The 15,607-nt window shown below is 39.7% G+C and overlaps 2 protein-coding genes across 2 annotated transcripts in view; both read left to right on the top strand.

Annotated features, from left to right (window-relative positions):
* Window positions 1-4,661: 4,661 nt before the first annotated feature.
* On the top strand, window positions 4,662-7,566 carry LOC126238145 (uncharacterized). Its single transcript, XM_049947771.1, has 3 exons — window positions 4,662-4,938; window positions 5,137-5,271; window positions 5,677-7,566. The coding sequence occupies exons 2-3, from the start codon at window positions 5,150-5,152 to the stop codon at window positions 6,851-6,853; spliced, it is 1,299 nt and encodes a 432-aa protein (XP_049803728.1). The 5' UTR covers window positions 4,662-4,938; window positions 5,137-5,149; the 3' UTR covers window positions 6,854-7,566.
* Window positions 7,567-14,222: 6,656 nt separating this feature from the next.
* The window catches only part of LOC126226731 (DNA-dependent protein kinase catalytic subunit-like), a 563,510-nt gene continuing 562,125 nt past the window's right edge, over window positions 14,223-15,607 (top strand). The window contains exon 1 of the mRNA XM_049942233.1: window positions 14,223-14,237. The gene's annotated coding sequence lies outside the window, so the exon portion shown is untranslated. The remainder of the gene's footprint in view (window positions 14,238-15,607) is intronic.

Genomic DNA, 15,607 nt, shown 5'->3' with positions numbered 1-15,607 from the left:
ATCTGTCAAGGGCTGAAAACTGGGCAGAGGTCTATAAAGAAAATGATGTAAACTACATATTTAATTCCTTCCATGAAACCTTTTCTCCACCACTTCAATACCGCATTTCCACTGAAATCCAGGAAAATTGGAAACAAACACTCAAACTCATGGGTAACAAAAGGGATATGGATTTCCAGCCAAAAAAAGCGTGACTTAAAAAAATCACATGAAACACCATGACGTCGATGATCAGTTTAGGTCATATTGTAAGTCCTATTTTGCAATCTACAGAAAAGTTATCCAACAAGCAAAAAAATTATAGAATGATAAATTTATAAAGGAATCTAACAATAAAATGAAAGGCTTGTGGACAGTTGTAAAAAATGAAACAAACAGTAAGCAGCATGTTGTAAACAAAACATTAAAACTAAACCTAAATGATGAAGTCACATCAGATCCCCAAAAAATAGTAAATGGTTTAATGACTATTTTAGCAAAATAGCAGAAAACCTGATAAAGAACAACTGCCACAGACCAAATACTCAACACCAAACACTAATAGAAACCATACCAGTACAGGCATCAATGCTTCTTCACAAAGTCTCCAATACTGAAATACTTACAGCTATAAAAGGACTAAAGGATAAGTACTCCAGTAGTAGTGACAACATTCCTGATTTAATTGTAAAGAAATGTAGAGAATACATCGTAGAACCCCTAACGCACATAATAAATGCATCCTTTACAAATGGAGTTTTCCCTGACCTACCAAAGACTTCTAAAATTACCCCACTTCACAAAAAGGGCTTTAAAAATGATGTAGCCAAATATAGGCCCACAGCACAACTCAGCTCATTCTCAAAAATATTTGAAAAATTATTTTACACCAGATTGGAAGACTTTACTAATAAACTATCTATTTAACAAAACACCAGCATGGTTTTAGAAAGCAAAAGACAACTACCACAGCTATTTATGAGTATCTCAACGAAACCTTAAAAGCACTGGATAATAAGGAAATCACTACTGGTATCTTTTTAGATTTATCCAAAGCCTTTGATGTAATTGACCATACCATACTCCTTAAGAAGTTAGCAAATAAAGGTATAAGAGGAATTGCAAATAAATGGTTAGAATCTTACCTGTCAAACAGATTTCCAAAAGTTGAAATTAATTTTGAAAAAAAGAATACATCCACCCATCAATCTACTGTCCACTTCTCTGACACAATGCCTATTAGATATGGTGTGCCACAAGGCTCAATCCTGGGACCCATACTGTTTCTGCTATACATTGATATAAGCACGAAGCTGGCTACAAGACATACCACACTATTTGCCGATGACACGAATATACTAATAACAGGTACTGATACAGAGGACCACAACCAAAAAATTAAACCACTTATGTTGTCACTTAGCAAATGGTTCAACGAGAACAAACTGATTATAAACATACAGAAAACAACATACATCAACTTCAGACTCTCATCCCAAAAACAAGAAATGCCTGATGTGATTCTAAATAACCAAGAGCTTATGTGTGTGGACTCTGTCAAGTTTCTTGGCATATGGCTTGAAGAAAATCTTAAGTGGGAGACTCGCACAAATTATATCTCAAAAAAGCTATCAACTGTGTGTTACATTTTAAGGATAGTCAAAAGATCAATCACAAAATCTGTTCTCATACATGTATATTATGCTTACTTGCATTCTACATTACAGTATGGAATCATTTTGGGGGAACTCACCTGGAGGTAGATATATTTTCAAATATCTAAGACATAACGAATCATCAACATTTCAGAACAAATGGCATTTTGACACTGCCCTCTGCTTACATTTATAATATCATCTCATTTGTCAAGTCATACCTGTTAAACAATGACTGCACACTAAAATTCAATGTAGATATTCATAACTATGCAGCAATCTGAGCTACATACGATTCAGTCCAGAACTACCTGCTACCAAAAAAGTGTTTTAAATGTTGGAATACAAATGTATAATAATTTACCAAATGAAATCAAAGCAACAAAGAACCCAAGAGCCTTCACACATAAGTTAAAAAAATATCTCTTGGACCATTGCTTTTATGCAGTTGATCATTTTTTTGAAAGGGGTTAAAAATGTAAACAATTTTATGATAAATGTTCAATTAGGTCTGAAAATTATATACTGTGCATGTCTATGAAATATACTGGATTATTATATACTGTGCATGTCTATGAAATACACTGGACTACTTTACTATTACATTTATATTGGCTGTTTTTATTTTACCATACAACATTTGTATTTACAGTTTTGTTAAAGATAGCTAATTTCCTCATTGCAAAATAATGTAAAATCAATTTATTAAAAATTACTTGCAAATATCTTCTCTTGACCTGTCCAATATCATATGTACAACCTCACAATTCTATGATTTGTATTAACTGTTTTGTTTAAGATAGATAATTTCCTTGCTACAAAATAATGTAAAAATCAATTTGTAAAAATTACTTGTAAATAGCTCTCTTGACCTGTCCAATATCGTATGTACAGCTGTACAATACTATGATTGCCTGGATCAATAAAAATACAAATACAAATATCATATGCCTTATAGATGAAACACCAAGTCGCATCCAACAACTCCACAGTGATATAAGTACAACCAAAAATAAAATTCACTGTAGAAATAGAACATGACAAAAGATTAAACTTTCTTGACCTCACAATATACAGAAACAACAACCAACAACAATTATCTATATTCAGGAAAGTGACCACCACTAGCACAGCCATTCACAAAGACTCTAATCATCAGATTACACACAAACTAGCCAGCTTCCAATATACGCTACACAGACTGAACAAAACCTCAGTCACTGAAAACAACTATAAGAATGAATTGCAGACAATCAGACAAATAGCAGCAGAGAATCGATATAACACAAACACTATAGATAAACTGAACCACAAAATTAAAACAAAATTAAAAAGTACACCCAACACACAAAATCAAAAGCCACCCTATCAACTTACAAACACACAGAACCCACTCATGAGCACACATGAACAGGAAACACCCACAATGACAAACAGATTATTCACTCTCACCTATAACAACAAGGCAGTCCACAGAATAGGTAACATACTCAAAAAAACAAGGGGTAAAAATAGCCTACAGGACAGGCAACTCAACACAGAGAAAATTAAGAAAAACCAACACAAGCACAGACAAACACAACACATCTGGTATTTACCAACTAACATACCAGGACTGAAGCAGTTTATATAGGGCAGCCAAGCAGAAACTTTAATACCAGATACACAGAACACAGAAGAGCATTAAAAAGTAACAGCTGTCATTCCACATTTGCTGACCACCTCATGGACATGAAACATAACCCAACAAACATCAGTACGGATTTGAAAATTCTCAAATGCAGCAACAGCCCCCCACAAAAGCTAATAATTGAAGAAAATTATCAGATACAAATAGCCAAAGTGAAAGGCAGACAAGTGATAAATGAATACACAGCTCTCTGCAATGGCACTCTGTTCTCTGCCCTCAAGTAATTATTAGACAAGACCAACCAATAGAGCTCTCACCCCCCCCCCCACCGTCCCCACCCCCACACACACAAAATAAAATAATAATAAAAAAAATGCAACCCCCCCCTCTCTCTCTCTTCCCGCCCCCTCCCTTCACACACACACACACACACACACACACACACACACACACACAAATAAAAAAAAATAATAAAAATAAATCCCTAAACCTAATGCCACCCTCTCTCCCTACCCCTACCCCTCCCTTTTCACACACACACAAAGAATCAGTAACACCTCTGAAAGATTCAGAACAACCGCCAGGAACACCTTCAACTGTTCCACTGTCAGCCATCTTGTTTTTACATCTTCAATTGTTCCACTGCCCGCCATGTTTGTTTTTACAGTTGGTAAAGCAGTGAAACAGTTACAGTGACAGTGACAGTGACAACTCAATATTCAGGGTGGTCAGAAAATGTCTGAAACGCTTGTCGTGATGTTGTAGGGCAGATTGTACTGAGATATAAATGTTAAGAAAAAAAATGCGATACGTTGCGCCGTTTCCGAGTTATTTAACATTGAAGTTAGCCAATCAGATCGTCGCGCGCATAAATTCAAGTTTCAGCAAACGAGACAAAGCACTCGTTGGGCAACACCGCCCCTGGCAGACCGCTTGAGTATGAGCGCGCGACGCCCCGATTGGCTAAATTCTATGCTAAATAGCTCGGAAACGGCGCAACGTATCGAATTTTTTTTTAAACATTTATGTCGCAGTACAACTTTCCCTACAACATCACTACAAGCGTTTCAGACACTTTCTGACCACCCTGTATAGTGTTCAACAGTGATGAAGATGATTAAAGAAAAACGTAAGTGAAACATTATGTAAATAGACACATACATAGAATTAAATAATTTCAGACATAGAAATAACAAGTTTTCAAATCGTAATTTTGGCTTAAACAATTTGTCTACTTTAAGGTGTAAGTGGTTGCAGATGACAAACTGTGCAAAAAACGGTCATTGTAGAAACACAACACATCAGAAAAACCACACCATGTGGTAAAAAGGTATGAATTCGTAATTTCTGTGTTTTTTTCAAATATCTGTAACCATGATTTAAAAACTACCGTAAAATGGGGCGACTTTGTGACTGGTGGGGTGACTTTGTGACAAGGGATCGAGTTTTCGTATTTTAAATCTCGCGCCGCGACCGCTCGTCTCAGGAAAGAGCTGAACCACGCATTTCGTTTGTCAGACATGCCACGCCACGTAGCGGCAGCAGGGTGAAGCTTCTGCACACGCATAGTTCCTTCCGACGCCGTTGCTTAGAAACGCTGTTATTTACGTTTTCGTAAAACGAGGGAAGCTTTATATTGTGAAAACGTTTATGTTAAGGACGCAACTAAAACAGGTATGTACATTTGTTTGTTAATATGTTGGGCAAATTATTGTAGAATATCGATTAAATCAAGCCATGTTTGTTGAACATATGAGACAAAAACTGAAATGCACGCACTTTGTGTGGCGACTTTGTGACATCCCAACTTGTCACAAAGTCACCCCACCATGGTTTTAGGTTATATTTTATCACATTTTTTTGTCTTTCAAGCACTGAAAAGAAGATGAGGTCTTATAAAAGGAAGTTGGGTGCAAGAGCCTATAGAAATTACTCTCCAGAGACGTTAGATAAAGCCGTTAAATTGGTTTTAACAAAGAAAATGACCCTGCGAGCAGCATCTGAAAGGTTAGTGGCAGTTCTTTAATTTTTCATACACTGTCACACAGGAAGTAAACGTTTTATTGGATACTGTAAGGCTAAAATAGACGTTTAGATGACCATCTGTTTGGCGTTTTTAAGCAAATTCTTCTGCTTGAATAGGGAGCAAAATACAGCTATGTACACCAGGAAGTTACCTACATTCCTTTATTTTGTTACAAACTTTACTGTCATAAAACGGGTTTTTACACCAATTTGCAAGTTCTGGCATTTGTAAAGGAAGCATTTATGCAAATTTTAAACCTACCTTCGTAAAATACTGATATTTTTGGCATTTTTTCTATTAAACATCTTTTAAAAGGTATGGTATTTTTTTCTGAATTATACCATACTGGTATGTATGTTTTATACGTTCTTTTTCTCTGCTTTTAGGTTCAATATTCATCGAAACACATTGTGGAACAAAACCAAAGAGATAAAACGTTCGACCACCTCAAACTCAGAGACAGTCAAACCTAAAAGACAGCATGGGGGTCAACCTATTTTTACAAAAGAAGAAGAGGATACATTCGTTGCTCATTCCATTGCAATGGCATCTTATGGTTTCCCAATGACATTACTTGATTTGCGCTGTGTCGTCAAATCATATCTAGATCGAACCGGAAGAAAAGTTCCCGTGTTTGGAAATGGAAACTTTCCTGGGAGAGAGTGGGCCATGTCATTTATGAAGCGGCATAAGTATGTTCTCTCTGAACGTGTCGCCAAAAATATCACATATGCAAGAGCTGCGACTGATACTGAAGTGATTTACTCATATTTTGAGCATTTAGAGAAGGAGTTAGAGGGTCTTCCGCCAGAAAAAATTTGGAATTACGACGAAACGAACGTCCAGGACGATCCGGGAAGCAAAAAAGTGTTGGTCAGAAGAGGAGCAAAATATCCAGAGCGGATACAAAATTGTTCCAAAGCGTGTACTTCGATTATGGTCTGTGGGAACGCCGCAGGACAGTTGGCTCCACTATACGTAAATTATAAGGCCGAGAACATGTGGTCGACCTGGACCGAAAATGGACCTGAAGGAGCCCGCTACAATCGTACTAAATCTGGATGGTTTGATCACCAAGTGTTTGAGGACTGGTTCATCAATCTTATGCTCCCCATACTGAAACAACAAGATGGCCAAAAAGTTCTTATTGGCGATAATTTGAGTTCGCATATTAACCTAGAGGTTATTCGACTCTGCGAAAAGTATGGGATAAAATTTATCGCACTCCCACCAAATGCAACACATCTACTGCAACCGCTAGATGTTGCCATATTCAGAGTTCTAAAACTGATTTGGCGTGAAATTTTGTCAGATTGGAAGCAATCGACATCTGGTAGCTGGTGCACATCAGTTCCAAAAGATGAACTGCCTGGTCTGTTAAAGAAAATGATGGACAAGCTGCAGGAGAACATCATAAAAAATCTCCAGTCAGGATTTAGGAAGACTGGGATTTTTCCGCTTAACAAAATGGAAGTCCTCCAAAGACTCCTGAAGGCCGTCTTGGAAGAGAGCCTACAGTCCTTATCAGGAGTGGTTGGTGAGATCTTCATAGAAGAACTGTAGAAGAAGAGAGAAGAGGTTACAGGATGCCGGGCCCCCAAGAGAAGGAGAAGGCTCACTGTTCCAGCAGGCATAAGTATCTCCAGTGCAGAAATCGAAGCCAGTAGGGCGGAACAGCCGAAAGGGAAGAACACAAAAGCCAGCACTTCCTCCAGACCCAGCGGATCCAAGGAAAAGGCTGTACTGGCAGGTGAGATATCTGAAGAAAGCTCTTCAGATGAAGACAACAGCAGAGAGAGGAACTGGACAGATGAAGATCCCAGTGACCCCGACGTGCTGGATGAATCTTTCAGCTGTTTGGAGGATTCAGAACCTGAAATGTCTCCCACAAAAGTGATTCCAAATGATAAAGACGTCTTGGGAATCGACAGCATGGCTCCTGAAAAAAAACGTTTTCAAAGTGGATGATTTTGTAGTGGTGGACTTTGAAGGGAAACTTTTTCCAGGAAGGGTGACTGAAGAAAAACAAGAGGGCTACATTGTCAGCGTTATGGAGAGGACCAAGATGTTCTGGAAGTGGCCTACTAAAGAAGATGCTATTCTGTACTCCAAAGAAGAAGTTTTGTACACTATCGACCCCCCAAGACCGGTAGGAAAGCGAGGGTTCTTTGAGGTGAAAAATCTAGATTAGGGAGCTCCTTTTTCATCACTTGTAAAAATGATGTAGCTCTACCAAAGCATCAAACACATGTACATTGATTAAATATACTTTTTGATTGGTCAAAATTGTGACATTATTTTTTTCCCATACTTTGTACGTAACCCAAAAACAATGTTGTCACAAAGTCACCCCACAGGGTGGGGTGACTTTGTGACAGAGTTTTCCCTTTATATAGTCGTTCATAAAAAAGATACAAATTTTTTTGAAGACATAATCTTGTAAAGGAAGGTTGTAGCTATCTTATGATGCCATCCGTTTCAGTTTATGTTAAAAATTGATCAGTGTACGAGTGAAAACATGCAAAACTTGTCACAAAGTCACCCCATTTTACGGTAATAGCTACATGTATACAAACAGCTAAGAACATTTTTTATCTTTAACAGATGGAAAATTAAACCCCACTGGAGATGCTGCAACTGCAGTGAAACACATTTGGGTTAAAAGACAAAAAATGTGTTTTTCTAAAGGCGGACCCTATCCTAAATCATAGATATTGTTAAAGAAAACACAGAAGAAAAGAGCTTCAACCCCAAGATGATTAATGATAGCTGTTGGCCAACTCGAAAACAGAGTTAATTTACAATAAATGCAGGTAAAGTATAGGGCTACTCCTCTTCAAGGATAAACTAGCCGAAACACAATATGTTAGAAGTTCTGCTACAGTAACTTGCTCATAGATCATGCAAAGGATTTATTTAGCAACTTATGATGTGCATCTATGGAGTAAGTCCAAGTACATATTTGCTGTGTCAGTTTTCCAATAAAATACATTACTTTTACTGATTCTAACTATAGTTTTGCTGAGATAACTAATAAACTTAAGCCACAACATTTCTGGAAGTTAACACCATAGTTACAAAATTTTTGATATTGTAAACGGAACAGATTTTATGAGGCATACATAATCTATATACCTAAATTACAGAACATTTAATTGCAATAGTTCTATGGTATGGGTCCATCATTTTATATATGTGGTATAACACAGTCACATAACACATACATATTCTAGATCATGTTTTGTTTACATTTATAAAAAAAATTAACAGCAATGGTACTGTATAAAAACCAAATCTTTAGATAAAACAATGCTGTTAAGAAGTTAACACATTTTACTTTTTCTCTATACCTGTGTACATTTTTCTTTTAGTGTACTTTGTCTCTTTGCTTCTGTTATTTTCGTTTGAAAGAAATTTTCTGATTGAATACAAAGGGGTTTCTAATAGCAGTTGTTCGATTGACTGTTTGAACTTATCCTTCGATTTGGCATTAGTGATGTGTGGTGGTACAGAGTTGTACAACTTTACTGCCATGTAACCACTGCTGGGTCTAGTGAAGCAGGGGATACAACCCCGTCGGCTTTGAACAATGACGTCATTCCTTAGTCATACACTCCTGGAAATTGAAATAAGAACACCGTGAATTCATTGTCCCAGGAAGGGGAAACTTTATTGACACATTCCTGGGGTCAGATACATCACATGATCACACTGACAGAACCACAGGCACATAGGCACAGGCAACAGAGCATGCACAATGTCGGCACTAGTACAGTGTATATCCACCTTTCGCAGCAATGCAGGCTGCTATTCTCCCATGGAGACGATCGTAGAGATGCTGGATGTAGTCCTGTGGAACGGCTTGCCATGCCATTTCCACCTGGCGCCTCAGTTGGACCAGCGTTCGTGCTGGACGTGCAGACCGCGTGAGACGACGCTTCATCCAGTCCCAAACATGCTCAATGGGGGACAGATCCGGAGATCTTGCTGGCCAGGGTAGTTGACTTACACCTTCTAGAGCACGTTGGGTGGCACGGGATACATGCGGACGTGCATTGTCCTGTTGGAACAGCAAGTTCCCTTGCCGGTCTAGGAATGGTAGAACGATGGGTTCGATGACGGTTTGGATGTACCGTGCACTATTCAGTGTCCCCTCGACGATCACCAGTGGTGTACAGCCAGTGTAGGAGATCGCTCCCCACACCATGATGCCGGGTGTGGGCCCTGTGTGCCTCGGTCGTATGCAGTCCTGATTGTGGCGCTCACCTGTACGGCGCCAAACACGCATACGACCATCATTGGCACCAAGGCAGAAGCGACTCTCATCGCTGAAGACGACACGTCTCCATTCGTCCCTCCATTCACGCCTGTCGCGACACCACAGGAGGCGGGCTGCACGATGTTGGGGCGTGAGCGGAAGACGGCCTAACGGTGTGCGGGACCGTAGCCCAGCTTCATGGAGACGGTTGCGAATGGTCCTCGCCGATACCCCAGGAGCAACAGTGTCCCTAATTTGCTGGGAAGTGGCGGTGCGGTCCCCTACGGCACTGCGTAGGATCCTACGGTCTTGGCGTGCATCCGTGCGTCGCTGCGGTCCGGTCCCAGGTCGACGGGCACGTGCACCTTCCGCCGACCACTGGCGACAACATCGATGTACTGTGGAGACCTCACGCCCCACGTGTTGAGCAATTCGGCGGTACGTCCACCCGGCCTCCCGCATGCCCACTATACGCCCTCGCTCAAAGTCCGTCAACTGCACATACGGTTCACGTCCACACTGTCGCGGCATGCTACCAGTGTTAAAGACTGCGATGGAGCTCCGTATGCCACGGCAAACTGGCTGACACTGACGGCGGCGGTGCACAAATGCTGCGCAGCTAGCGCCATTCGACGGCCAACACCGCGGTTCCTGGTGTGTCCACTGTGCCGTGCGTGTGATCATTGCTTGTACAGCCCTCTCACAGTGTCCGGAGCAAGTATGGTGGGTCTGACACCGGTGTCAATGTGTTCTTTTTTCCATTTCCAGGAGTGTAGATAGTAATGTCTTCACTCCGAGGCATAGATAATAAAGCAGTTCTGTGTTCTAATAAGAGCTATCATTAAAATAATTGAATGTGAATCTAAAAGCGATCGCTTGATATTCGATAAATCATTAAACGTGTGATTTAATTAAGTTAATTGTTTGATTCTTATTCAGACGGTACTTAATATTTTTCTTAATGATATTGAGTTAATGTGGATTATTAGTTTTTTATTATAGAACAATTTGTAGTGTCTTATTTTCGTTTATAGGAATGGTTTTGTCCATCCCAATGAATCTGGACGATTTAAGGGAAGTCATGGGCCAAGACATCCCAGATAGCACAGTAAGCCGGTTTCAAACTTGTTTCCAGCTGTAAAGTTCAAGTATATAAGCTTGATCAAAGCTGGAATATTCAGGCCTGTTAGCTGGATTCAAGCTTGAAACAAACATCAAAGTTGGCAGAGTTCAAGCTATATTTCAAGCTTGACTTATCAAGCTTGGCTCCAGCTGTATCTACACACGTGGAATACAGCCTGGTATTTACAGCTTGTTTTAAGCTATATAAATATTAATCTGAATTTATTGAACCTAATTAATTAAATAAATATCAGAATGGAAATGGTGTGAAAAAATTATGAAGAAGTTTTAATTTATTTGTGCCACGTATTAGAGAGTTAAGTTAAAATGACCTCTTTTTGCTCAACAACTTGTAATATGTATTCTTAGCTCGTAATCCATTTCACTTTTATCCAGGCTCAATTTTTCCACCGAAAAGAATATGGTATTCCTTTACGTTACGTAATATTTAACATTTGTAACATTAACGTACCGAACTGTTTTCTAGTATAAAACAAACTTGTCAACACAACACAACACAACACAACCATTAACGGGCGTCACAAAGGTAAAATGGCCGTAAACGTAACTTTACATTACGTAATATTTAACATTTGTAACATTAACGTACCAAACTGTTTTCTAGTATAAAACAAACTTGTCAACAAACCACAACCATTAACGCGCGTCACAAAGGTAAAATGGCCGTAAACATAGCAAGGCTCAGGAAAGTAAATAAAACAAGATAAAACAGAACTGGAGACAGCCACACTCAAACCAAACTCCGCGCCGTCATGACGTCACACACAACACCCTTACGTCACGGCTTATAAACGCTTGTGGCGCTTCCCGTGGACGTCTATGGAAGCAATGCTGCGCGCGCATCTGCTGTACAGCCTTCCAGGGAAATTACAGTTTATTTCAAGCTTGGGAAAATTATTTTAATTCAAGCTAAATTTTTACAGCTTGATGTAAACTGTGTAACAGGTTGATTTTTCAATCTTGAATTTTCAACTGAACCTAAACTCAATACCCACCTTGAAACAAGCTGTGTAACAGGTTGATTTTTCAATCTTGAATTTTCAACTGAACCTAAACTCAATATCCACCTTGAAATAAGCTTGAGTGCTAGCTGGGATGTTGACCACAATTTGCTTCTTGCAAATGTGTGGTCTCATTGCGGAATACGTTCAATGTCGTGAGTGCGGCGAACATATGCGCCTCACGAGTGTATCAAGTCGCCGTAATCACGACTTATTCGTATGGCGCTGCAGCAAAGATCGGTTGTGGCGATCCATTAGACGAGGGACGTGGTTCGAGAAATCTAAGCTCACCCTGAGATACATCACGAAAATCACATATTGTTGGTGTTGAAGATATCCTGTGTGGCTGTGTGTGCATGAATATCGTGTCAGTAAGCGTACCATAGTAAACTGGTACTTGTTTTGTAGGGAGGTTTGTGGGGAATATACGAAATATAGGGGGCCGTTAGGGGGGGGGGGGGGGGCAGGCGTTATGGTCGAAATTGACGAATCTCATTTTGGGAAAACGAAATACAATAGGGGGGAACCTCCGGTGGGATTATGGGTGTGGGGGGCAGTAGTTTCAGGTCAGCATTGTGATGATGTAGTGTTTAGAGTAGTACCAAATAGAAGTAAGGACGTTTTGGTTAGGTTAATTGAAGATCTGGTTGCAGAGGGCTGTATTGTTATTTCAGACGGGTTTTCTTCTTTTAGGGATTTAGGGGATAGGGGTTACGAACATCTTGTAGTAAACCACAACATTGAATTTAGATCTCTATCGACAGGCGCCTGCACTAACAGCATAGAGGGGTACTGGTCAGCAGTAAAATCTCTCATAGGGAAAGGGAAACGCCAGATTTCGACTCTTCAAAGCCTTCTAGACGAGTATTCTTGGGGACAAAGCATTTCGCGGACATATTGCCCGTTTAAATGTTTCATTAAACATGTGGGTAAAATGTACCATCCCAAACATCTCAGTTAATTTAAGGGGGGGGGGGGAGGGAAGGGGGGTTGGAGAATGTGTGTGTGTGTATGGAAGAGAGAGAGAGAGGTTTCGTAATGTTGTGAGTGTGGGCGTGTGATTTTCATTACTTTCTGTCTAGCCGAGCTTCCGTTATTCGTCGATATTTCCGTGTGGTAAGTTCTCTTTTCCATCTGCTTCTTTACCTATATTTCATTATTTTGCCATATTTCACTTTTTTATTCCACCAATATGTGTATTTTGGTGTTGCGTAGTACGTAACAGAAATTTGGCAGCTGGCGATCTTTTTTCGTTTTCCAGGTCTAGTATCAGTATGACATTTTCGAATGTGTACTTCCGAAACCCCCATCACAACTAAAATTTATATCCCGTGTTTCATTTAGGGTTTACTGAAGCGAAGGATACATAGTTCAAGTGAACAACAGGACAGTAATGCTACTTATAACTAAGAAATCGACGTACGCTAAACTTGTATCCCGTACTGCAATATAGTTCCAGTTTCGTTCCGAGATACAACTGCCAAACAGTTTCGTTTCGAGATACAACTGACATACATCTCACGAGATGTATTACCTCAATATCATTACGAAAAATACTAAGCGTCGTCTGAATAAGAAACAAACAATTAACTTAATTAAATCACACATTTAATAATTTAACTAATATCAAGCGATCGCTTTTAGATTCACATTCAATTATTTTAATAATAGCGCTTATTAGAACACAGAACTGTTTTATTATCTATGCCTCGAAGTGAAGAAATTAATATCTATGACTAAGGTATGACGTGATTGTTCAAAGCCGACGCGTTGTATCCCCTGCTTCACTAGACCCGGTTTACTCTGGTGTAAGCTACACAAGAAACTGTTATTTTTTCGGCAAGAAATTTTGTATTCCATCTTTTTAGTAGCTTTTTGCAGTGATGTGTAGATGTAAACCTGATTGGAAATGCTACATAACAATATTGCAGAGTACGAATTAAAAAAAAAGTCAAAGTCATCACATAGCAAAATATTATGGTACTTTGAGCTGTAGAGTTTAGTTTTGAAATAAATAATGCGCCAAGAACTGCTTCCTCATTTGTATTCCTTATCTGGGTAGAATTGATAAAACATTTGCTCCAGATACAGCTCTCAGGCCTCCAACAACACGCCGCTGGGCTGCACATCGTCACGTGATGCCCCACCACGCACGAAATTCCACACACAAATGCGGCGAAAAGCGTATGAGCAGAGCAAGCACCAAGCACGGGCTGCCTACGTCATCGTAGCTGCCCGTGCGCAGTACAGCCTGTTGTCTGACGCTGGAGCATCACCAATGTTGTGACTACTTCAATTTAGTTGCTCGCCACTGATTGGTCAGCGATAGAGAAGTATCTGCAGAAGCCAAGATCTTTGAAACGTAGTCACTGACGTAAGAGTTGTTGTTTTGTTATAACTGTGTACAATGTGATGGCGGGTGAATTGGAAAGGGTGTTATTGCGTTTGAAGGATTGTTCCGACAGAAAGTTTTCAAAAGAAGTCCCCTCAGTTATAAGGACTGTGGGTGAATTCTTCGATGAAGAGCTAACAAAAGCTGACTTGGGTATGTGATGACAGTTCTGTTGCTTTGATTTCCAACCGATAGGCTATGTGAAAGTTATTTGCTGCACATAAGATGAAAGTGTTTCTTTAAATATATTGTATAATATCGCAATAAATAATTGGCGTACTTTTATTGTAAGTTGAGTGACAATTTACGGAGGCGGATTCCTTGTCGCGTTATCTTTGTGTTATGTTGCTAAAACGTAAACTTTTACCTCGTTGGCATTATTATCGTTATAGTAAAAAGTAACATCTGTTGTGCTCGCGGACGTGGTTAATTGAGTTTCAGTGGTGATGTCGAGATACCAGATACTTCGAGCTCATCTTAACTGGCAACTTTAAGTTCCATCTGTGCAAGTGGTTGGATTCGCCGTTATGTATTGAGTTACAGTCACCGTTTGTTCTGTTTGTTGGTGTGAATACTTCCCTGACAGGGTCGGGGTATTCCTTGCTAAAAGATGTAGTGAAGCGTCCATTCATGCATTTTCAGTCACACTCTCTACATTCCATCAAATCGTAGACACTTATGTTGTGCAGTACTTGGGAAGAGTTATTTAGTCTGCTAAGCCATAAATTTTCCGTAGCCTATTTTTCAGTGGTGGAATTATTTATTGCAAGACCTTCCACATGTTACGTATTGAAACACCCCCCCCCCCGCCCCCTCAACGTATTGAAACACCCCCCCCCCGCCCCCTCAACGAAATCTTAGTTGTGGCGGCAGACTGATCTGTAGCACAGTCCGAGGTCTACGTTAGGTTGCCAGGTGACAGGTGACAACTTGCTTGTGAGCTGGCGAAGCAAAGAATGCAGTACCTGAAAATCCTATTGTGGTAACAAATAGACCGATATGAAAGCCTAATGTTTACATCCGAGACATATTTTAAGAACTCGATGGTTGTGGGATCTTGCTATACATAACTTTAAACGAAACTTCAGTTGTTCAGTGCACAGAAAGTGTTATTTTGTGCGCCTATCCTTGCATATTTTTCCTATTGTATGTGCAATGGTGGAATTATTTGTTGCATAACCTTCTGTAATTCAGTACTTTTGTTACAATCATTGAATATCCCTGGTAAATTTACTTGTTTCCCACCTTAAAATTTACATTTTAGCACTTTCTTGCACCACCGAATGGAGTTGCAGATATTTTTTTCCCCCTCTGAACTCAGAGTGTTAATCTCGGAAGAAAAACTGAATGTTAATTTTACGCCCTAACACAGTTGCAATTTATTACTTCATAGGTTGTCGATGTGCCTTGTTTCGTGTAGGCATTGAGAGACTGAACTTTTAAATGTATTCTTTACCCAGTTCATTAGTTCATAAACGCAGAAGAGTTTCCAGCAGTTTCTGTCTAATCCATGGCTTCTTTTT

The sequence above is a fragment of the Schistocerca nitens genome, chromosome 1, assembly GCF_023898315.1.
Source record: "Schistocerca nitens isolate TAMUIC-IGC-003100 chromosome 1, iqSchNite1.1, whole genome shotgun sequence".
NCBI classification, from domain to species: Eukaryota; Metazoa; Arthropoda; class Insecta; order Orthoptera; family Acrididae; genus Schistocerca; species Schistocerca nitens.
Note: the sequence above shows the minus strand (reverse complement) of the source record. Positions and strands in the feature narration are given on the sequence as shown.

Bases quoted from the DNA above. Each gene is read 5' to 3' on its own strand.
- LOC126238145 (XM_049947771.1), top strand. From the start codon at position 5,150: ATGAGGTCTTATAAAAGGAAGTTGGGTGCAAGAGCCTATAGAAATTAC. The intron at 5,272-5,676 runs GTTAGTGGCAGT...CTCTGCTTTTAG, and splicing joins CTGCGAGCAGCATCTGAAAG to GTTCAATATTCATCGAAACA.